The sequence below is a fragment of the Oncorhynchus nerka genome, linkage group LG13, assembly GCF_034236695.1.
Source record: "Oncorhynchus nerka isolate Pitt River linkage group LG13, Oner_Uvic_2.0, whole genome shotgun sequence".
Lineage (NCBI taxonomy): Eukaryota > Metazoa > Chordata > Actinopteri > Salmoniformes > Salmonidae > Oncorhynchus > Oncorhynchus nerka.
In genome coordinates, this window is record NC_088408.1 from 29,586,026 (window position 1) to 29,610,555 (window position 24,530).

Genomic DNA, 24,530 nt, shown 5'->3' on the forward strand with positions numbered 1-24,530 from the left:
AGGACTAGAAGCAAGGCAGCCCTCTTTGTCGGCCCCATTTTATCTTGCTGAGAGTGACTAACAAATTCAGTGGACCCCACAAAGTTTGGTAATTCGATCATGATACAAGTTTAGATAGCTGGCTAGACTAACTTACCAATCTAAAGAAATGTAGCTGACATGGGCTAATTGTGTGACTGGCAGTGACTGACGTAACAAGATAAAAACTGCTGATGCACAAACACATTTTGAAATCACACCTTTTGTATTGTACTATTGTAACTCCCAACAGTAAGTTGAGACACCAACTAAGTTCCCCAAAAAATTACAATATACATTTACCAATCAAAAGTTTGGACACACCTACTCATTCAAAGGTTTTTCTTTATTTGTACTATTATTCTACATAGTAGATTACAGTTTCTCTCAATTGCTAAAACACCATTTCTGAAACCTTGCTCCATTTCCTGAAAACATTAAACACAAAACCTCATCTTTAAGCACTATTTACATAACCTCTGACTGACAGTTTTACCTGTGTTCAAAATCAAACACTGCTCTCAAATCATAAATAAAGTGATCAAAATGATATACACTTTCAAGCAGTCAGTAAACAATACACCGAAAAATAGAAAACACATTGTTCAAAACATACAATTCTCAGGGAGAAGTACATTTTTAATCAAAAAGAATATTCACATTTTTCCCTCATTATCCTTTGATGAACGAAAACATGTTCTATCATAGTAGCTCAAAATTGATCAGAAATTACTACTCTGCTTTGCTCTTTGCAATTTTGTTCTTCCTCCTCCTTGTACCCCTATTTTTACAGTACTGTACCCTGCATCTCACAAACTTGTCCTTTGTCTCTGTGATACTGTAATTCTTGTTCTTTGTTGATATGAACCTGCAACCAGTCAAAATCTATTGAGCAGTCAGTACTGTTAATAAATGGAAAGCACAATGTTCAGGGCCATACAATTCATCCATTGTACAGTATACAGCCTACAATGCACTGTACTACAGTATCCGTTCTCAGACTTTCTCCTTCCCACCTTCAACAACCTGTTTGCTCTCTGAACTGGCTTATATTGGTTGTTATGGCTGCCAGTTGCCCATCCCCGGCCTAGATATTCAAGGTCTTTAAAATCAACAATCCAATGTAAAATCATGACGCTCATTGTCATCAAAAGCTGGGTCATACTTCATATTATATCAACTGTGCAACTTTCTGTTTGTGAATAACAGCAAGGGGACATTTATAATGACTGAATTCATGAGCTCATCAAGCGCCACGCCTTTTGATTTCAGCCGAGTAGCAATTGCTGTGATTAGACCGCCATCTAACGGTGAAATTTGAAAAGGAGACAAAAAAAATGAACCCAAATCCATCGCTGGGTAAAGGGGATCGTACGCGTTTTTCAATGTTCAAGTATGTGTTAGTTATGGTACTAGCACTGTCAAAAGATAAGATGAGAAATTCTACAATAAGCAGCACTATACCAAAACGTAGATTCCCTGACCGGGAATCGAACCCGGGCCGCGGCGGTGAGAGCGCCGAATCCTAACCACTAGACCACCAGGGAAGGATACCTACAGCTGAACTTTAGATTATATCAATAGTGGTGTTAATGATTACTTGTATCCAATTGTATTGGATCTTTGAACAATACAACTTTTACATTACCCTACCGTTAACCTATAAAACGGGCTGATGGTGACGTAGACATACTTGGTATTCATATCACAAAACACAACTGATGATTAGTTTTTCAAATGATTTGAGCAAAAAATATTTAGCTTTATCTGGGACGCTTAAAGCAGACAAAATAAAACGTGCCTATCTGTATAATGAATATGAATTGGGTGGGTTGAGATGATTAAATATAAAAGCACTAAACCTCTCTCTAAAAGCTTCATTCATTCAAAAGTTTAATTTGAACCCTAAATGGTTCTCAATCAAGTAGATTACTAAGAAAAGCTCATCCATTGTTTAAAAATGGCCTTTTTGCAGATTGCCACGTCTAATTTTCGATTAATTGAAAATGATACTTTGATACTCTCTTTTTCAAGCAAGCATTGCAGAGCTGGCTACAATTTCAATTTCATCCCCCTGAAAAGATAGAACAAATGTTATGGCTGAACTCAAATGTGCAGGTTGATAAAATACCTGTATTTATGGGAAAGATGTTTGAAAAGGGTATTTTGTTCTTAAATTATATTGTAAATTGGCATGGTAGAGTTATGTCCTTCATGGAGTTATCAGAATTGTATGGAAAGGTCTGCCCAATCCAAGAGTACAACCAATTGATTACAGCATTGCCCCCAAAATAGAGGAGTTGGGTGGTAGCGGGAGGAGGTAGGGAACTGGTCTGTCTGCCCAATATAAAGGATCAAAACTGGTAGAGGAATGAAGATAGCATAAATAGGAAAGTATACCAGTTTCATTTGAGGACCAGGAATTTGAGGGAAGAGATTTTTGATGTACCGAATCCATGGTACAGGGTGTATGCGTTGATAAATAAAACACAAGATTCAAGACTTTGTGCTTTTCAGCTAAAATTATTATATAGAATTCTTGCCACCAACAAAATGTTGAATATTTGGGGCATAAAATCATCAAAGCTCTGCAGATTTTGTTGTGAGGGTAGAGAATCAATAGACCATTTATTTTGGTATTGCCCACAGGTAGCCTGTTTCTGGTCTCAGGTTCAGGAATGGCTGAAAATGCATAGCATTGATCTAAAATTGACCCTATAAATAGTACTGTTAGGAGATCTGGAGAGACCGGGTCAGTCAATTACTAATATACTAATACTTTTAGTAAAATTATTTATCTTCAACTCGCAATCTGTGGATTCTATTCGATTAGATAGATTGAAATGTATGTTAAACTTCACAGCATGGTTGAACGATCTCGAATGATTGAGGGACAGCTATTGGTTCACGGGTTTTGGCCTGGTGGTATATTGGTCAACATGCCCTTGAGCAGGGCATTGACCCTGGATGCTTCTGTGTGTCGCTCTGAATGGGAATCTGTTGGATGACTGGTATGATGTAGTTATTGAGCGGCTTCACTGCAAGTATATTGTATGTTTTTCGAATATTCAATAAATAATTTAAAAAAATACATGTAAAAAAGTAGTGGTGTCCCATCCTTCCAGGCTGTTGGCCTGAAGTAGGCCTAAATAGATTAAAATAGTGGAGTATGATATGTATTATAATTTGAGTGTAGTGTTAGATGATTGGGTAATGGCTGTGTTTTTTTTATACTCCAGTCTAGTAGGTGGCGATAATACAACATGTTTTGGATGCCAACCGCGGTTAAACTTAATCGAAGAGGGTTTGTACCCAAAAATGTAATTGCAAATTTTCTACGTGAGCCTCATTTGGTTAGGTTGTTACTAATGCGCTGGCATAAGTGGATGGCACGTGGCATTTCGGCAAATATGGAGAAGGAAAATAAACGACTAAGTCGAAGTTGTAACACACATCTACCGTCTTATTGGCTAGCATGGGCTCACCTGCCTCCAATCTGAGGACGTGCGTTTCCTTTGTTATAGAACATATTTGTCAGTACTGGTCGTATTTGCGTTATTTAGAATTATGAAAATGCATGGTTGCACATAGCTAGCTTAGATAATATATTTTAATGGTGTTATGCATGTCCACTATTTGCAAGTCGTAACTAACGTTAAAAAAGTAAACATTGTCAACCACGCTACTGAATCCATCTTTTTTTTCTCCGCCTTTGTCACTATAAACAAACTGTCTGTAATGACATCAGCTGTCAGTGTTGTCTTGTGTGGACCTTGTCCCGTCTGCGTAGATAACTCTCCAGTTTTGCAGACAGCATACGTTCATGCAGTCATGCAACCGGAGTCTGTTGTATCCATAGTCATCGGGAAATCTCAGTTTTGCTGCATCACTGCCAGGAACACGTTAAGCAAGAAAAGCAGGATTCAGAAAGGTGGGTAACGTTAAGTAGCTAGCTTTAGCATGACTGAACTAACTACGAAATATATTGACTAGCTACATAACTAGCTCTCATTATAAACCAAACAAGCTAGCTAACGGTTAATTGAAAGGTAGATTAGAGCTAAATTAGCTAGCTCATTTTTGTTGTTGTCGTGTTGCTGTTTAACTTTGTTTTACGTTAGATCTCTGTCTACCGATATCGAAAGGCTCAATGTTGGCTGTTTAATTTCTGCTGCACCTGTTACAGACATCGATATGCAGTTATTGTAAAGTCCCTAACGTTAACTAGTTTGGCCGGTGTTGACCGTCGTTGTAAATTATCATTTGTTCTTAACTGACTTGCCTAGTTAAATAACATAAAAGTAGGAGGTTTTCAGATATTCCCTGGTTGCCTTCTCTGTTAATTGAATCTGTTCTTCTTCAAATCAAATTGTATTTGTCACATACACATGGTTAGCAGGTGTTAATGCGAGTGTAGCGAAATGATTGTGCTTCTAGTTCCGACAATGCAGTAATAACCAACGAGTAATCTAACGAGTAATTCCACAACTAGAAATGCCAGCCTTGTGGGGCCCCCAGTGTTGAGGATCAGCGGGTTGGAGATGTTGTTACCTACCCTCACCACCTGGGGGCGGCCCGTCAGGAAGTCCAGTACCCAGTTGATGAGGTTTAACGGCTGTTGGCATAAATGTTGCATTACCGCCACCTACTAGACTGGAGTATACCTCCCTTATACTTTCTCCCCCCCCTCAAAAAAAAGAGTAAATAAACAAACACCCCGTCACCTAACCCTACACTTACTTAACTCCACCACCCTACTCTACTATTTCAATCGGTCTAGTCCTACCTCAGTCCAAAAGCCTGAAAGGACAGACACACCCACTCAGCACACCCTATAACTCTTTTGACCTCAAGTCTCCTACACCCAAACACCTCTCTGCAGTTGCCACCACAACCTCAATTTTCTGCGACCTAAGTTCCATCCCTGCAGTACAGTTGATAACCATTGCTATAAACACTAAAAATCCCATCTTACTGTAGCATACGACAACTTCTGCACTACTCTAACCCTGGAAACGCCAACCTGCCTCTCTCGTACGGACGCCATGGGCAAGCCTACAATTAACACATACCACTACTTACCCCAATGCTACACATTCCTTTGTCTCATGCCCTTCTGCACACTTCTCACACCTAGGAACCTCCCTCATACACACTGCTGCCACATGTCCATGTGCTTGACACCTGTAACGACGAAATGTATTCTGCACAAAAGCTTGTATGGGATAACATATACAGTACCAGTCAAAGTTTGGACACTCCTACTCATTCCAGGGTTTTTCTCTATTTGTACTATTTTCTAAATTGTGGAATAATAGTGAAGACATCAAACTATGAAATAACACATATGGAATCATCATGTGGTAACCACAAAAGTGTTAAACCAATCTAAATATATCTTATATTTGAGATTCTTAAAAGTAGCCACCCTTTGCCTTGATGACAGCTTTGCAGTAAAAACATCACTTTTGTCAGGCAAAGACTCAACATCAAAACTCAAAAGAACAGACAATGACTCTTCTGTTTCACCGCTCACGCCACCCTGTCTGCGTCGCACCAAACGACGAGCATCACAAACAGAGAATCTTCCCCTTCAGTTGGTCAACTTTCACATTTACTGCTACCCCAGTAATCACTTCTTGAGAGCAAAACAATTCACATCTCTTGTCCCCATTTGTTTTAACACGGAGCACCTGCTCCATCTGACCAGCAGAAACACAAACAAATATCACAAGACCACTTCTGGTTATTTTCACAGATTCCACAGCACCCAACTCTGGTTTCACCCACTGAAACCTCAAATGGATCAGCCAAAAGGCAAGAGTCCACTTCACTTGTCACAGACTCATTTTTAAAATCTCAAATCAAATGTTATTGGTCACATAGCAATGTTAATGCGAGTGTAGCAAAATGCTTGTGACCAATGCTCGGTGCAAGCCTTGGGCTTCGAGAACTTCACTACACCTACCACCTCTGATACTTCGCCCTCACTCACTCAAATGTTTCCTCCTGTCTTTGAGCCGGTGTACAGCTCACTCTGCTTACACTTTCAGACATTTCTTATTTATTACACAATCTCCCCTTTTTTCTGCCATTTCTTTACCGATTCAAGCTCACCCTCTTCCTCCCTCCGACCTTCTGTCTTTCTCCCTCCATTCCTCCTCCGTAATCCAAGTACATGTCTCCTTATGATAATACTACAATTCTACTGACTTGCATCTTGTTCTTGCCCTCTCAAGGGATGCCATTTTCCATCAACCCCTCAACCTGATTTTCTCAGTTGCTATTCTGTTAACGTTACATGCCACTCCTTACCTTTGACATAAGGAGTGGATTGTTGGTTACAGAATAATTCATATGCCCGTTTTAGAAATGCAGTTGCTCAGAGTTACTACAAGCCATTTGCCAAGGTTGTAATTGTGAGCTGTTGCAGTGATTCACCCTAGTCAAGTTATTTTATTTTTTATTTTACTAGGCAAGTCAGTTAAGAACAAATTCTTATTTTCAATGATGGCCTAGGAACAGTGGGTTAACTGCCGTTTTCAGGAGCAGAACGACCAATGTTTTACCTTGTCAGTTCGGGGATTCGATCTTGCAACCTTTCGGTTACTAGTCCAACGCTCGAACCACTAGGCTACCTGCTGCCCGTACCTAAACTCCTCCATGGAATAGAGCGCAGACCCGTTTTTGAAATAAACCTCTGACTCCAAGTCACTACGCAGGCGATGCTTCAAAAATTCTTAAACCCTTATCGTGTACTTGTTTGTATGCTTTTGGTCTGCTGAAATCCATACTTTATAAGTATTTGGATATGTAGGCCTACGTAATCAGAGATTCAATTGGCACATGCGCTCATTTGCCAAATGCTCATTCGATATGCTTTCAGCTCTACACTTAAGCTGATGGGCTTGTGGCATTAGCTATCACTCAGCTTGTTCTAACAGTCTGGTGGAGTCGTTTGCTTGCTATTTGGTACACTGCTGCAGCCAACGCAGTTACTCAGATAATTCTCTTCATTCATTTCTCTCCTCCCTTAGGATAAGGAAGAGTGCCGTGCGAAGAGGAAAGGAGCGGAGAAGGGATAGTCATCAAGTTCTGCTCAGTGTGTATGTGTCGGGTTGCATGAAGCTGTAGACCACTGCACTGATGGAGAAGAGGGAGAGGAAGCCTGGATACTTTTCCAGGTAAGTGAAAGTTGTTTCTGTGTTTAGGCCAAATAGTTTTAGCGTTGTGTTTTCCGAGACGGCCTGTGTTACCAGGATGCGGCAGCTATGTTTTCCTTCACTGTGTGCACAGCGTGACAGCACTGACTGACCTCCCATTATGCCGTTGTTTGTCACGTTGTGTTCAATTACATTTGTATTAGTCGCAAACACATTTAGCAGATGTTTTTGCGGGTGTAGAGAAATGTTTGTGTTCCTAGCTCCAACAGTGCAGTTATATCTAGTAATTCATAACAGTACACACACCTAAAAGTAAAATAATTGAATTAAGGAATATATAAATATTAGGATGAGCAATGTCAGAGTCCGGAGTATAACTGTATGTATTTAATGGTAGGTATAGACAGTATGTGGATAGAATATGTATATCTTAAAAATATGTAGGATAAAATAGTATATGTACAGAAATAGTTGATTAGGATAGGCCTCTAATACAGTATATAAATATGAAATGGGTAAAACAGTGTAAGCATTATTAAAATGAGTTCCATATCTATGTACATAGGGCAGTATATCTGTAGAATACATAGGATAGAATTGTGTGTGTATTATATATATTATTACACATAGTACCAGTCAAATGTTTGGACACCTACACATTCAAGCGTTTTTCTTTATTTGTACTATTTTCTACATTGTAGAATAATAGTGTTGACAGCAACACTATGAAATAGACAGTGTTAAACAAATCAGAATATATGTTTGATTATTTGAAGTAGCCACCCTTTGCCTTGATAACAGCTTTGCACACTCTTGGCATTCTCTCAACCAGCTTCACCTGGAATGCTTTTCCAACAGTCTTAAAGGAGTTTCAACATATGCTGAGCACTTGTTGGCTGCTTTTCCTTCACTCTGCGGTCCAACGCATCCCAAACCATCTCAATTGGGTTGAGGTCTGGTGATTATGGAGGCCAGGTCATCTAATGCAGCACTTCATCACTTTCATTCTTGGTCAAATAGCCCTTACATAGCCTGGAGGTGTGTTGGGTCATGTTCCTGTTGTAAAACAAATGATAGTCCCACTAAGCGCAAACCAGGTGGAATGGCATATCGCTGCAGAATGCTGTGGTTACAATGCTGGTTAAGTGTGCCTTGAATTCTAAATCAATCACCAGCAGTGTCACGGGCAAAGCACCATCACACCACCTCCTCCATGCTTCACGGTGGGAACCACACATGCGGAGATCATCCGTTCACCTGCTCTCCATCTCACAATGACAGAGCGGTTGGAACCAAACATCTAATTTGTACCAAAAAGACAGACCAAAAGACAGATTAACACCGGTCTAATGTCCATTGCTTGTGTTTCTTGGCCCAAGCAAGTTTATTTTTATCGGTGTCCTTTAGCAGTGGTTTCTTTGTAGCAATTCGACCATGAAGGCCTGATTGACGCAGTCTCCTCTGAACAGTAGATGTTGAGATGTCTGTTATTTGAACTCTGTGAAACATTTATTTGGGCTGCAATTTCTGAAGCTGGTAACTCTCTAATGAATTTATCCTCTGCAGCAGAGGTAACTATGGGTCTTCCTATCCTGTGGCGGTCCTCATGAGAGCCAGTTTCATCATAGTGCATGATTGTTTTTGCGGCTGCACTTGAAACTTTCAAAGTTCTTGAAATGTTCCGGATTGTCTTAAAGTAATGATGGACTGTCGTTTCTCTTTGCTTATTTGAGCTGTTCTTGCCATTATATGGACTTGGTATTTTACCAAATGGGGCTATTTTCTGTATTCCACCTCTACCTTGTCACAACACAACTGATTGGCTCAAACGCATTTTGAAGGAAAGAAATTCCACAAATGAACTTTTAACAAGGCACACCTGTTATTGACATGTATTCCATGTGACTACCTCATGAATCTGGTTGAGCGAATGCCAAGAGTGTGCAAAGCTGTCAAGGCGAAGGGTGGCTACTTTGAAAAACCTAAAATATATTTTGATGTGTTTAACACTATTTTTGGTTACTACATGATTCCATATGTGTTATTTCATAGTTTTGATGTCTTCACTATTATTCTACAATGTAGAAAATAGTAAAAATAAAGAATGAGTGTGTCCAAACCTTTGAATGGTACTGTACACACACTAGAGGTCAACCGATTACTCGGAATGGCCGAATAATTAGGGCCGATTTCAATTTCATAACAATCGGAAATCAGACCTCTCCTTATCTTGCGCACTGTCTACTTGTTCTCTGTCTGCGTACTCTGACTGACGTTTTGAACACGGAGTAGTGCTCTGTAGCCATTACATTTACATTTACATTTAAGTCATTTAGCAGACGCTCTTATCCAGAGCGACTTGCCATCTGGCCCTCATTACACTGGGTACACCTGATACTTGCACTGATGCAGTGGAGTCATCAGTCAACGCTCACACACAGACAAGCGGACTGGGATGCTGTGCACATTCAAATTGGATTTCTGCATCATGGTGAAATATGACACCCATACACACAGTTGAAGTCGGAGGTTTACATACACTTAGGTTGGAGTCATTAACTCGGTTTTTCAACCCCTCCACAAATTTCTTGTTAACAAACTATAGTTTTGGCAAGTCGGTTAGGACATCTACTTTGTGCATGATACAAGTAATTTTCCCAACAATTGTTTACAGACCGACTGCTCTATTTTCACTTAAGGGTGTTCTCACTTTTGTTGCAAGTGGTTTAGACATTAATGGCTGTGTTGAGTTATTTTGAAGGGACAGCAAATTTACACTGTTATACAAGCTGTACACTCACTACTTTACAATGTAGCAAAGTGTCATTTCTTCAGTGTTGTCACATGAAAAGATATACTCAAAGATTTACAAAAATGTGAGTGATGTACTCACTTTTGTGATATACTGTATATATTATTAAACCTGCATATTTAGTTAAAAGAAATCCAGGTTAGGAGGCAATATTAAACTGGGGAAATTGTGTCACTTCTCTTGCGTTCATTGCACGCAGAGTCAGGGTATATGCAACAGTTTGGGCCGCCTGGCTCGTTGCGAACTAATTTGCCAGAATTGTACGTAATTATAACATTGAAGGTTGTGCAATGTAACAGGAATATTTAGACTTATGGATGCCACCCGTTAGATAAAATACGGAATGGTTCCGTATTTCACTGAAAGAATAAACGTTTTGTTTTTGAAATTATCGTTTCCGGATTTGACCATATTAATGACCTATAGCTCGCATTTTTGTTTTATATTATAATTAAGTATATGATTTGATATTCGATAGAGCAGTCTGACTGAGCGGTGGTAGGCAGCAGCAGGCTCTTAAGCATTCATTCAAACAGCACTTTTGTGCGTTTGCCAGCATCTCTTCGCTGTGCATTGAGCTGTTTATGACTTCAAGCCTATCAACTCCTGAGCTAGTTAGCGGGGTGCGCGCTAAAAGCGTTTCAATCGGTGACGTCACTCGTTCTGAGACCTTGAAGTAGTTGTTCACCTTGCTCTGCAATGGCCGCTGCTTTTGTGGAGCGATGGATGACGATGCTTCGAGGGTAGCTGTTGTCGATGTGTTCCTGGTTCGAGCTGTAAACGTCTGACCCACTGGGAATGTGATGAAAGAAATAAAAGCTGAAATAAATTATTCTCTACTATTATTCTGACATTTCACATTCTTGAAATAAAGTGGTGATCCTAACTGACCTAAGACGGGGAATTTTTACTCGTCAGGAATTGTGAAACTGGGTTTAAATGTATTTGGCTAAGGTATGTGTGTGTATATATACTTCTGACTTCAACTGTACATAGTCTCAAGTGCAGGCTGACAACACGTTGATAGGTGCACTCGTTACATCCCTCTGCTGTGTCTCCGAGATGCATCTCATACCTTTTAGACTAGAGCTAGGCTAATAACCTCAGTATTGCATGGAGAGGAGACTGTATAGCCTGAGGAGCGGGAACATGGAGGGAGGAAGGACCTCTTGTTTCTTTTGACCACACCACCTCAGCTAGCATCTCCTGCTCTCCCTCTCTTCCTGTCCACTGAGCAGGGTGCAAAGGCCATTTAGGATTGCGGAGTGCTTGCGATCGTAAGAGGCACTGTGAAATGGCTGCCTGTTATGTCACCAAATTTTGTCATATGGCCTCCAGGACATAGACAGTCAGTCACATGATGGCCCAAAAGCCGGTCCCGGTTGATTTTGACATTATTACTATTGTTTATAACGTGTTTTTTTTTTATCCCTGTAAGTAGCTGAAGCATGAGGAACCCAGTAGTAATAATGGAAGCATGAGAGCCTGGCTCTGTCTGTCCTGTTGCTGTTGTTTTTGGAAGAGTTGTTTGTTTTGCATTATCTGTGGTTGTGCTTGAGTGGGTACACAGGCAGGCCTAACATTTCTCTGTAACCAGGATAGAGAAAAAGCAAGAGTGGGACAAAATGGTAGAGCGCCGAAGGAAATCTATACATTCCGCTTGTGGAAATGTCTCTGTGTGAAACAGGATGGTGGTCTGGCATTTTGCTGGTGAAATCCTGAAACGTTTACTAGATATCGGTTGCTCTGCAGTATCCGTAATGGCAGAGAAGCTATTAATAAAAGACCAGCGCTGTATCCTTTTGTCTCGTGTCTCCAAATGTATTGATCCACTGCCCAGTGCTCCTCCATTAGAGATGCTCTCTATCTCTCAGCTTCTTCATTTTCACACATCCTTTGTCTGTACAGCATTGGTTTTCCTTGAATGTTGACTTCCCTATCTCATCTCTCTCTTTCCAACTTTCTATACTGTGCCTACACTGCCTGGGCCTTGTTTACAACCTGTTTGAGTCAGTCCCATAGGCCTAGCACTATCCCTGTGTATACTGGGTGACTAGCTTTGTTCTAGCTTCACCTGTTAATGAACCTAGGCGGGGGTGGAAGATGCCATGACGTCATCGCCTGACCTATCGATGGTTCATCAGGGAAAAGGGGAGCAGAGAGAGGGAGGTACAGAGCGAGTGAGCAAGCAAAATAAATCAAATGTTTATAAGCCTGAGTAAACAAATTGCCCTCTTTGTCCATAACCTCAGGCTGAAGAGGCGGAGACAGCTCAAGCAGAGCCAATCAGGGAAGGCAGTGGCTGAGCAGAACCGGTTGGATTTGTCCGCAAAGATGCCCGTCATCTCCTGCCCAGATCCTGCTTTTTCTGAACCCCTGGAGAGGATTAAACCTAACCTGCCTGGAGTCTCAGGTAAAACTCAGTCACACACAGGAACTTTCCCTAGGCACTGAGGCACATGACCCCCTGTTAGGAACAGAGGGTCAGAATGATCATCTTATCAAGGAAGTTTCATAACTGACTAGATTCTCTTCTGTTTTTAGTTTTGGCAGTTATTTTTGGCAGCTTTTAGGACAATGTGATGAATATCCTCAGCTCTCCCTTCAGATTCCTGTGGTTGGATGGAGGAATAGCCAGTTGGCAGGTGGAATTTTCCATGTTTTTGCAATATGGCATACCACATTATCATGATAACATTAGAAGTGTGCTGCATAAGAAGCAGTAACTAATATACATCAATCATTTGTGAACCTATATTACTGTCACAAGTAGCCTAATTAGTGTCTTTATTCAACACTAATATATCTAATCGAATGATGTTTTAATCTAACAGTATTTCTGTCAGTGTTGTTTTTTAACTAAAATGGCAGTCTCCTTCAATGGCCAACAGGTCTTCTATAGCTAGTCTAGGCCTTGACCTGTAACTTTTTTGCCACTTGTTAGCCACATTTTTAAAAAAGCGTAAAAAAAAAAACTCTGAAAGGTCAAGTCACTAGTCAAAAAATAAATAAATCATTGTATGATGCAAGGAACCACTTTACAATGCATTACGATCATTTTTACCATAGAGAATCAGACCAACATGTAGGCTCCACTCTTTGCATATTCAAGCCTGTCTCAAAATATAACACTGCCCCTTTAAAGCTATCCTGAAGGATGGCTGGCTACCCTTGGTACTCAGACTGCAGAGTGTCGAAGACCATCCCTAGAGGGTGCTGTGGCACAAGCTCTTTCTGCGTCCTCACCTCCTCCAACAGACCTGCCGCTTGACCACGGAAGTACTCTATGGCATCTACCTAGAGCCACAGAAAACATACATACATAACATACAGTGGGGCAAAAAAGTATTTAGTCAGCCACCAATTGTGCAAGTTCTCCCACTTAAAAAGATGAGAGAGGCCTGTAATTTTCATCACAGGTACACTTCAACATGACAGACAAAATGACAAAAAAAATCCAGAAAATCACATTGTAGGATTTTTAATGAATTTATTTGCAAATTATGGTGGAAAATAAGTATTTGACTATTTGTGTACATGAAAAATGGATTTTAATATTACGCCAATGTTGATCCAATTCTGATTGGAGTAATGGTTTGATATAGTTTTTCGGACAATTTACTTCAATTATTTTTCTTGTCCCAGACGAGCGTTGTTGTCGAGGCCTGTAGTCTGTAAAGCTTAGAGACCTTTCATTAACCCCGTGTTAATCTACTAGCCACAGTACTGTCAGTACCAGGCCAGCTGTGTAAACTGCTGTCAGTAATCTAATTAAACCCGGTAATTTTTCTCTCCAGCCCAGTGTGGGCATCTAGACAAAAGAACCCACATAACCCTGACAGACAACTCACTGACGGACAGACGGATATCTGTGTTATTGCTGTGTCTGTTTGTCTTCTCCAGGCCTGGTTATAAAGGATTCAAGCTAAGGCCTTTTACCGTGTGCAGCCTTTTAATTTAGAAGGTTGTTGCATATTAGCTTTACAAACAATGAAATTCAATCAGAACAGATATCCCCATAATCCTAGGTATGCAGTTACTAACCAATGAGTCTATTCAGTCCTATACGGCATTCACTCAGAGCTACAACAGGACACAGAAAGAAAACAAACATATCTTATGACTATTTCTTGATCTGATAAAGCTACCAGTCACTATACAGTAGTGAATAAGTGACAGCTCTGTACCAAAGGTGATCTCTGAATGTACAGTGACCCACGGCTGGACTCCTCACAGCTGTACAATGCTGAGTCATCCCTCCACTGTTTCTGTAGGAGCTGGAGTAGAGGACATAGTGGGAGGGTGTTTTTAATAAACTGTCTCTGGCAATTAGTGAGAGATTCCAATATAGCTCAATTTTAAAGCACTATTGTGTTTGTGCATACATGCTTTTGTTTCTGATTGAGCTGCTCTAAGGTGGTCATCTCTCTATACCGTGTCAGTGACCTGTGGCTGTCTTTCAGATGGCAACAGGAGCAGCCAGGCCAAGAGAGAGAAGAGGCCCCCCGGGACAGTGGAGTATACCGTTAGTACAGGCTGCCTCCGTGATGCCTCACTAACTCCACTCTCTCACACTACAACTCCCATAAACCCATGGGGTTCTGACTTCAAAGACTCTAGCTTAGGAAAGCAATGTGGACAATAAACCTCAAACATTTTCTTCAGAAAATACAGGGGTGTATTCATTACGTCTAGCAATGGAAACCGTTTTCCATTTTTTTAAAGAGCCAAATGGAAGCAAACTGAGTGAACGAACAGAGGGACCTACCTGAATTTGTCCAATAGAAACTCATTTTCATGGCAAAATGTTTTCCGTTTTGGAGTAAACAGTTTCTGTTGCAAAACGTTTTGCGACAAAATCGGCTTAATGAAGACACCCCAGTTGTATGCTTTGCAAGATTTCTGTAGATTTAGTCTCATGCTCCATTTTGCTTTGGGTAGGTTGATACTTTTGGTAATCAAAAATAACCAAGGATTTAACTTCATGTTACAGGTGGGACTCCAGGAATCTCTAAGCAGCATTGCTCTGAAGTTTAACATCACCCCGAACAAACTGGTGCAGCTCAACCGTCTCTTCTGCCGTAGTATCTATCCTGGACAAGTGAGGTTTTAGCACATTACACACCACTTCATGCTGTAAATCCTGGCTAATATGCCTGTATTTCACCCTTGCAGAAGCTGTTTGTTCCTGACGTGGACCAATCGGGTGCCGACTCTCAGTCTGTGGGTTCTTCTGACCCCGCTTTCCCCAGCGGCCTATCAGAGAAGGTGTTACAGGTAAGTCAGTTCTCCTTTTTAAGATGACCCATACTAAAGTAATCTTTGATCCTGGTTCTGTGCTTGTCCCTGCTGCCTGGCGATATGTTTCAGGATGGAGACTCCAGCGGCAGGTCAGTAAGACCATTACGACGGGTGCTGTCGCCCCCGTCCGAGGACGAGAGCCCCGCCACGGTCAAGTTCATTAAGATGAGCTGCAAGTACTTTACTGATGGAATGGTAAGTGGCCAAACCGTAGGCCATTTTGCATTAAAGACCACCACAGCAGACTCAAACTGATGTATTTTATTGTCTCCCAGGGTGTGGTGGGAGGGGTGATGATCGTGACGCCCAACAACATCATGTTTGACCCTCACAAGTCTGACCCCCTGGTGATTGAGCACGGCTGTGAGGAGTACGGCCTGCTCTGCCCCATGGAGGAGGTGGTGTCTGTGGCCCTCTACGACGACATCTCCCACATGAAACTCAAGGACGCGTTGCCGTTGTAAGAACCCACCCTGCCATCTTGAGAAGCTCTTTCACACTGTCTATCTTTCCCTATTTAAACTAGCCCTTTTAGCTCTTTCTTGGTCTTATCTTAACCTTGCTTTTCTTACTGACTCTTCAAGCGTCACACTTTTTCTTCTTGTTATTTCTACCTCTTTCTGCACTCCTCTCTCTCTCTCACTTGTTCTTTCTCCTCTCTGAGGTGGAAACTGATTTCCGGTACCAGATTCTAAGGGCAGACGACTCGTATTCGTTTTTGTCTTTAGTTTTTGAATAATCTATTATATTTGATTTTGAACTGGTCCATTGTCTCGGTTACTATTATTTGTAGTATTATTTTGCCTTTTGAAATCCCTTTTTTATTTCTGTTCTGTTTTTCAGTTGCATTTTATTTTTGTTTATTTAATTGTTTTTATTTTCCCATCCTGCTTTGTGGTGTGCCCCCTGACACTATACAGAGACCCACCCCAGGATCTGTGTCCTCTGTACAGGCCCGGGGAGTGGGAGGAGCTGCCCTCAGAGCGCGACCTTAACCCCTTTAGCCGCTACGAGGCGCTGGACCCCAAACGACCCATCGTCCTGGACGACATCAACTCTGCCCTGTCAGAGACTGGTATGACTGGGAGATAACACATAATGAATTGTATTGGATCAGGGTGAATCATGGCAAATCAAAATGAATCATTATACACGTCAAGTTAAAAACAAATTAGCTTGTGCATAATAATAATTTAGCAATATTTTGATCCATGTGGTCATTTTAATAAAACAGCATGGTTTCTTATATCCCAGTCATAGCGAGAGCAGAGTGTGATCCAGCGGACAAGTCTCCATCAGATGAGTGTTTCACAGAGCTGGAGCTTCCATTGAAATGGAGCGCTGAGGAACCGAAGAGCGGATCCAGACCACCTGCCAGTGCTACAAGCTCGGACCAGCAAGGAGAGCCTCCAGGATCTAATACCCCTAAACGGGCAAAGTCCCAGGACCAGTCCCCCTCTGACTCAGTCCCACTGACCTCGCAGAGAGGGGAGGAGGAGGATGAAGGACTGGTACAGAACAGATCCATTGAGGACATGACAGAATCACTGCCCGTCTCATCAGAGACTGAGAAAGCTGGTGAACTCCTGAAGGAGAAGCCTGCTAGCCTAGCCACAGGCCAAGGCCAAGACGACAACTCTACAGGGCAACTAGTGAACAGTGTTAGCATTAGAGAACAATCAGAATCCGCAATGGACCAAAACCGGAAGCTGAGCTTCAGTGAGACTGCTGAGGCTCCGGGAAAATGTATTTATTGGGAACCCAGCCCTGCAGGCGAGCTGCAGAACGGACCAATGATAGAGGGGCTGAGTGAAGAAGAGAAGCGGAAGAGGAGCAACAAAGCGGAGGTGAAGTCCTGGCTGCTGGAGCGGATGCAGGCGCCCATCCAAAGTGAGTGTTCACAAACACTTCAAGCATTTTGTGTCGTTTCTTGTAATTGCATTGTTTAAAATTTTTCAAAAATCTCTGCAGACACGCTTCTGTCCACGGAGAGGAAGAGTAAGACCCCTCCCATGTTCCTTTGCCTCAAGGTGGGCAAGCCCATGAGGAAGTCCTTCATCTTTAGCCGGTCATCCAGCCCCGCTCACACGAGAGGAAAGCAGCCGGAATACTGGTTTGCTGTGCCCCAGGAGAGGTGAGAGGTCAACCAATGAGACCATAGCCAGAACCTCGATGACAACTGGTGTGTGTTCACAATTTTATAAACTTTCAATAAATATTCTGAAACATAAAATTGTGGTGTGTTTCAGGGTGGACCACCTATATGCGTTTTTTGTCCAATGGTCTCCTGACGTGTACGGTAAGGTGGCCAGGGAGCAGGGCTTCGTGGTCGTGGAGAAGGACGAGCTCAACATGATCGATAACTTCTTCAGTGACCCCGTGACCCCTCACAGCTGGGAGGTGAGTTCAAACGGCATGATCCCTCGGATGAGTGCATTCTGACTGTGATGTTATGTTAACATTGTGGTCAAGTATTTTGTGGGTGTGTGTGGACCAAGCTGTCTTCAATGTTTGGACTATGAGTTTTATCGGTTAAGTATGTTTTGACTGTACGGTTAAGGTATCTAACAGTACATGGTTGTGTTCGTAGATCATCACCATCAACGAGGCGACGCGCAGGCAGACTTTTGGCAGTTACGAAGGGGAGGAGCCTTCGGGGGATCTACTGCCCATGCTCAGTGACCCTAGCACTCTGTTACAGGACACACACATAGAGAAGGTACACACACGCCATGACTCACAACACTTTCAATCAAGAAAACAAACATGTGACTTCACCTACACAACCTATGCAGAAATGCACATCGACACACACTTCCCAGAATTTGTTTTTCTCTCTCCCCACAGCTTGCGTGTCGGCTGCCGGCGCGGGTGCAGGGGTATCCATGGAGACTGGCTTACAGTACGGCAGAACACGGGACCAGCTTAAAGACCCTGTACAGGAGCCTATTGGATGTGGACAGCCCTGTGCTACTGGTCATCAAAGACATGGACAACCAGGTACACAAACACTGACAATGGTGCCCAATTTGTATTGGAACCTTGAGTTTTTAAAAATTCTCTCCCCCCCATTAGTTGTTTGGGGGATACTCTACCCATCCTTTCAGAGTAAGTGAGCATTGCTATGGCACGGGAGAGACCTTCCTCTTCAGCTTCTGCCCTGAGATCAAGGTCAGACATAGTCATATTATACTCTGTGTGTTATCCTTATAGCCATGTTCAAGTTGAATGCTTTATGTGAGCTGAATGCCATTGCTTTGCTCCCTGACTTCCAATGTGTTGCTTTTCCTTTGCTCAGATGTACCGCTGGACTGGGGAGAACTCCTACTTTGTTAAAGGCAACATAGATTCTCTTCAGATGGGAGGAGGAGGGTGAGTGTATTTGAATATATGTGATTGAGCAATGTGAGGAAGCATGCAACTGGCATGTTGACTGCAGAAATGTCCAACAGACTGTTGGCAGATAATTCAATGTTCATTTCATTACCATAGCCACCTCATTTGTTTTTGAGAAGTTGGCAGTACGTCCAACCGGCCTCACAACTGCAGACCACATGTTTGGCTTCGTGTGGGCGAGCGGTTTGCAGTGACCCATGGTAGCGGTGGGGTTACGGTATGGGCAGGAGTAAGCTACGGTAAACGAACACAATTGCAATTTGAATGCACAGAGATACCATGACGAGATCCTGAGGCCCATTGTCATGCCGTTCATCCGCTGCCATCACATATTTTGACGTATACAACAGCGTGTTCCAGTTCCTGTCAATATCCAGAAACTTGGCACAGCCATTGAAGAGGAGTGGGACAACATTCCACAGGCCACAATCAACAGCCTGATCAACTCTATGTGAAGGAGATGCTGCATGAGGCAAATGGGGGTCATACCAGATACTGACTGGTGTTCTGATCCACGCCCCTACCTGTGACTAACAGATACATATGTTTTCCCAGTCATGTGCAATCCATCGATTAGGGCCTAATCAATTTATTTCAATTGACTGATTTCCTTATATGAATTGTAATTCAGTAAAATCTTTGGAATTGTTGCGTTTATTTTTGTTCATACAAAACTAGTTTTTGACTGCACTGGGCCTTATAAGAATGACAACAAATGGCAGCTTATATACACAAAAGCTCTGGTGATCAGGTTAGGAAATGGCATGACAGATATTTTGATGTCTGTGTATCACCTGAAATAGCTAGCCTATTAAATTATAGGCTGTGGCTACTAAGTTTTAGCCCCCGCCCCTACGGAAACCTCTTTCTGAAAGCTAAGGATCCAGATCATGTTCTGCGCATGTGTTATTTTATGCACACTATGTAGCTACTGCTCACACTCTACCTCACTTTACGTTTCCCTCTTTACTCACCCTCTTCTGAACCATGATGATGTAGCCCATCTCTGCCTCATATTTCTGTACGCAGCGTTGTACCCTCGCTGTCATGCTTTGCTTGACAAAAAGCCATGTAAGCATCTTTGTGTGACCTGCTCTCTGTTGAAGTCAACTTGTAGTTGCCATGTCCTTATGAGTTTGTCTGACCTTTTTTCCTGTCTCTCTCCCTAGAGGTCAGATAGGGCTGTGGGTGGACGCTGACCTGTACCACGGCACCACCTCTAGCTGTGCCACCTTCCACAACCAGCCCCTCGCCATCCAGAAGGACTTCACCATCCACAGTGTGGAGGTCTGGGCCTTCGAGTAGCCTCCCTCCACCTCCAGTCTCCGCCAAACCCCACCCACACTTGTGGGAACCTAGACCTAGCTTCAACGCCCACCCCTTTATCAGAATGCGGAGCTGACGATTTCAGATGGTGTATGTCATGGTTTATGCCAGCCGGTTTGATGTGGTTGGAACCTGGTTTGTCCTGAGTGTGGCGGAGGTGTGAAAAGCTGTGGCTGGTGTATTTCCCTTTCTCTCTATTTGCTGCCTTAAGGTTCTCGCATGCTTCCTAGTCGAAATGTGGCGCGCTGGTTTACGCATTTATTATGACAAGATTTTGTGATGTTTTGGTGTTTGGCAGGGTTTTTTCCAGCTGTTCACACACATTTGTTTTCTTGAGACAAGTTTAAGTTCACTAGCCGAAGTCTACTCTCCTTTGTCAGTGATTGGTCAAAAGTAGGGATTCTTCAATGAAGTGTTTGTCATTCAACGAGAGACGACAACTTTTCATGCACATTTATTCACTTGAAATACTGCACCAAACATCTTAGCTAGATGTAAAATTGCGTGACGAAGACCTCGGCAACAACTAAAAATAACTACACATTTGTTAATTTCTCTGATTTATTCTAACTATTTTGAGGAAGTGTATATTGACTATGTTGCTACGGCGTCTCAAGAGGGACAAAACATAATATTGCCGCTTTTTTTCTTCATTTTCAAGCAGTCATTTAAGGGAGTATGTGAGGCACAGATGTGCGTCTAGCTGAGTTCTGCTAGGAGCAAACCGAATCTAGTATGCAGGCACCTTTTTATACCTACCACGCCACAGCTATCCCAGCATGCAGCCTGCCTGCAGAACTCAACTTCTACCCACTCGGAGGGGGAGAAGTAGAGTGACTCAAGTTCCTGGAGGATCAGAGGCGATTCTGATGCAATTGTCCTTGCTAATGAAATCCGTCATAGGTGACTGTAAACCACAATACTAAAACAATTCATTGTGAGATTTTTGTATTAGGGAAGTGGGTACAATGCCCATCAAAAGGGAATAAGGCATCTGGTGAAGTGAATAAACAACCATCAATTCTCGCCAATCAGATTGCTCCTTTTTGTTATCAACCAGAATAATCTGATTTCCCTGAGATATTAGGAACTGATGTGAGAAGAGAAAGCAGGTGAAAGGGAAGAAGTTTTAGGTAAGTGCTTTTGAGACTCATTTCTCTAACACACACATTCGCCGCAAACCCACTTTAAATATAGGAGTAATTGTTTACAAAGAGAAGAGGTTTGCATTCACTGAAGGTTGTATTGTTCTCATGTCTCCAGTCCTATATAGACTGAATGAGAATGTTGCATTTCATGACCCTCGCTTTCCAAAACAACTGCCCACTTAAGGGAACATACAGTGCATTCGGAAAGTATTCAATCCCCTTCTCTTCTTCCACATTTTGTTATGTTACAGCCTTGTTCTAAAATGAATTTTAAAAAATGTTTTATTCCCGATCAATCTACACTCAATACCCCATAATGACAAGGCAAAAACGGATTTAGACATTTTTGCAAATGTGTATATATAAAAAAAAAAACAGAACTATAGCATTTATGTAAGTATTCAGACCCTTTACTCAGTACTGTGTTGAAGCACAGCGTCGCTGCATAGCTATTTTCAGGTCTCTCCAGAGATGTTCAAGTCCAGGCTCGTTCTGTTGGAAGGTGAACCCCAGTCTGAGGTCCTGAGCACTATGGAGCAGGTTTCCATCAAGGTTCTCTCAGTACTTTGCATTCAGGCCAAAGAGTTCAATCTTGGTTTCACCAGACCAGAGAATCTTGTTTCTCATAGTCTGAGAATCCTTTGGGTGCCTTTTGGCAAATTTCAAGCGGGCTGTCATGTGCTTCCGTCTGGCCACTCTACCATAAAGGCCTGATTGTGCTGCAGAGATGGTTGTTTCTGGAAGGTTCTCCCATCTCCACAGAGGAACTCCAGAGCTCTGTTAGTGACCATCGACATTCTTGGTCACCTCCCTGACCAAGGCCCTTCAGTTTCGCTGGGCAGCCAGCTCTAGGAAGAGTATTGGTGGTTCCAATATTCTTCTATTTAAGAATGATGGAGGCTAATTGTGTTCTTGGGGACCTTCAATGCTGCAGAAATGTTTTGTTACCCTTCCTCAGATTTGTGCCTCAACACAATCCTGTCAGCATTGAAGCTCTACGGACAATTCCTTCAACCTCATGGCTTTGTTTTTGCTCTGACATGCACGGTTATCTGTGGGACCTTATATAGACAGGTGTGTGCTTTCCAAAGGGTCTGAATGCTTAAGATATTTAAGTTTTTTTATTTGTAATACATTTGCAAACATTTCTGAATCTGTTTTCGCTTTGCTATTATGGGGTGTGTGTAGATGAGGAAACATTAATTCAATCAATTTTAGAGTAAGGCTGTAATGTAACTAAATGTGGAAAAAGGGAAGGTCTAAATACTTTCAGAATGTACTGTAAAGAGGGAGTTTTTGTAATGAACAAATGTTTTATTATACTTTTGTATCTGTTTTGTTTGTTTCATCATATAGAATTGTATGTTTATTTTTTGTTTTGCGTTTCAATTTTCTGTTTTGTTTTAAAGGAAGTCCCGTCATCGCCCACAAGATTGATAAATCCCAAGCAGGAAATAGATTGAAGGTTCTCAATGCAGTATTAGTCTGTCACATCTCTGACCAACTGTACCTTCTCTTTGTTTTGTATGCGTTTCGGTAAGTAGGGTGATTTGCTACAGAGTGAGAGGGTTTAGTCCATTGAGACAAGGGAAGTAGGGAGGGATGTCGTTTTGCACTGCAGTCTTGTGGGACAGTTCAATAACTCGGTGATTGGTCTTGTCTGGAATTAACATCCATCACTATTGTCACTTTCTACCACTACGACAGGGAAGGATGGGTCACCACTGGTATTTTATTTGGGAATGAAAGGGATATACCTTTTTTCTCAACACGTTCTGTTGATCTCGTGCAACTGAGGGTCCCTTTTTTATTTTCCAAACCAATGTCGATAAAGGGAGTGTTCATTTCTGTCTCTAGTTACTGTAAGATGACTAGGCCTACTGCATGATATGACTACTGTAACTGTTGAACCTGTTCCTGCGTTCCCACTATCCACAATCCTTACAGGTATGGCTTTGTTTTATGTATTGTTGTCATATAGATGTTGCGTGTTCTTCTCATTGTGAATGTTTCCAGTGTTTTATTTTCTGTGAATCCAAAAATCATAGTATCATATGTGAATACCACCAAGGATGTATTTATTCTATTGTTGCCACGTTTAAAACGAAATAAACAAATAATAGCGTTCCATGCTGAGAATTGTTTTTCCCCCCACTTGCTTACTTGTCCAAGGTTGGCTTGCTTACTTACTGTCTTATGTGGGCTACATAGGCAAATGCAACTTGTGTATTTATCCCATAGGCTAGTAAGTAAAGCTGACTCCATTTTGACAAGTAGTTTAGGATTCAACTGAGTAAATTGCTCAACATCTACGGTCATGACTAGAAGGGATCCAGCATTTGGCAAGTTAACGTCAGAAGTAGAAACATTTAGCATTTTAGCTAACCCTTTTCCTGACCTTAACCTAATTATCCTAACCTGCTGCGAAAAGTCAAATCTGACATTAATTTGACAAAAGATGGATCCCTTCTAGCCATGACCAGGGCATTTGCACTCAACTTGCGGCCAGGGACGAATTAATGCAGGCGTTTACCGGGGCTGAAGCCTAGGCCAGTTGGAAGAAGAAAATAATCATAGAAGAAAATGTGTACTGTGTGTATATATAATACTGTTAGGTTCTAATTTCGCAGAGTAAAAACTCAATGGACATTATGAAAGCTTAACCAAGTTTATTCTTCCCAGAGGATCAATACAGCTGCATTAGACAAAAACATTTTCACACAAGCACTGATATTTAACCCTTCCTCCTAGGTTGAGTCTCCTCCTACACATCTGTACAAACATCGTTCTTTACTGCTAGGCGTGACACTAGTGATACGGGCCATAAACTTTTATTTCTCCCTTAACTTCTTGGTGACACGGGGGCAGTATTGATTAGCTTGGATGAATAAGGTGCCCAGAGTAAACTGCCTGCTACTCTGTCCAGATGCTAATATATGCATATTATTAGTAGTATTGGAAAGAAAACACTGACGTTTCTAAAACTGTTTGAATGATGTCTGTGAGTATAACATAACTCATATGGCAGGCGAAAACCTGAGACAAATCCAACCAGGAAGTGGGAAATCTGAGGTTTGTAGTTTCATTTAAGTGATTGCCTATCCAATATGCTGTATCTATGGGGCCAGGTTGCACTTCCCAAGGCTTCCAGCAGATGTCAACATTCTTCAGAAAGTTGCTTGAGGCTTCTATTGTGAAAGGGTGTCAAATAAGAGCTGTTTCAACAAATGGACTAGGCTGAGGCCAATCAGTTGTTTACTTCGCGGTCACGCCGTTCCTTCTTTTTTCTCTGTAATGAATACGCTATTGTCCGGTTGGAATATTATTAAAGATTTATTAGAAAAAGACCCTAAGGATTGATTGTAA

The 24,530-nt window shown here is 41.9% G+C and overlaps 1 protein-coding gene and 1 non-coding gene across 2 annotated transcripts; one reads left to right on the forward strand and one right to left on the reverse strand.

Moving 5' to 3' along the window:
- Positions 1 to 1,493: 1,493 nt before the first annotated feature.
- On the reverse strand, positions 1,494 to 1,565 carry trnae-cuc (transfer RNA glutamic acid (anticodon CUC)). The gene has a single exon. It is a non-coding gene; the product is annotated as a tRNA-Glu (tRNA).
- Positions 1,566 to 3,532: 1,967 nt separating this feature from the next.
- LOC115139297 (nuclear receptor coactivator 7) lies at positions 3,533 to 23,292 on the forward strand. The gene is made up of 17 exons (XM_029676502.2): positions 3,533 to 3,949; positions 7,056 to 7,202; positions 12,246 to 12,406; positions 14,457 to 14,518; positions 14,987 to 15,094; positions 15,169 to 15,270; positions 15,364 to 15,489; positions 15,570 to 15,754; positions 16,215 to 16,369; positions 16,549 to 17,184; positions 17,266 to 17,428; positions 17,544 to 17,694; positions 17,885 to 18,013; positions 18,142 to 18,294; positions 18,370 to 18,465; positions 18,593 to 18,666; positions 19,860 to 23,292. Exons 2-17 carry the CDS (start codon positions 7,165 to 7,167, stop codon positions 19,993 to 19,995), a joined length of 2,475 nt encoding a protein of 824 aa, XP_029532362.2. The 5' UTR covers positions 3,533 to 3,949; positions 7,056 to 7,164; the 3' UTR covers positions 19,996 to 23,292.
- Positions 23,293 to 24,530: the final 1,238 nt, after the last annotated feature.

Coding starts and splice junctions, on each gene's coding strand:
- LOC115139297 (XM_029676502.2), top strand. CDS start 7,165: ATGGAGAAGAGGGAGAGGAAGCCTGGATACTTTTCCAG. Junction 12,407..14,456: donor TAACCTGCCTGGAGTCTCAG/GTAAAACTCAGT, acceptor GCTGTCTTTCAG/ATGGCAACAGGAGCAGCCAG. Junction 18,466..18,592: donor GCTTCTGCCCTGAGATCAAG/GTCAGACATAGT, acceptor TCCTTTGCTCAG/ATGTACCGCTGGACTGGGGA.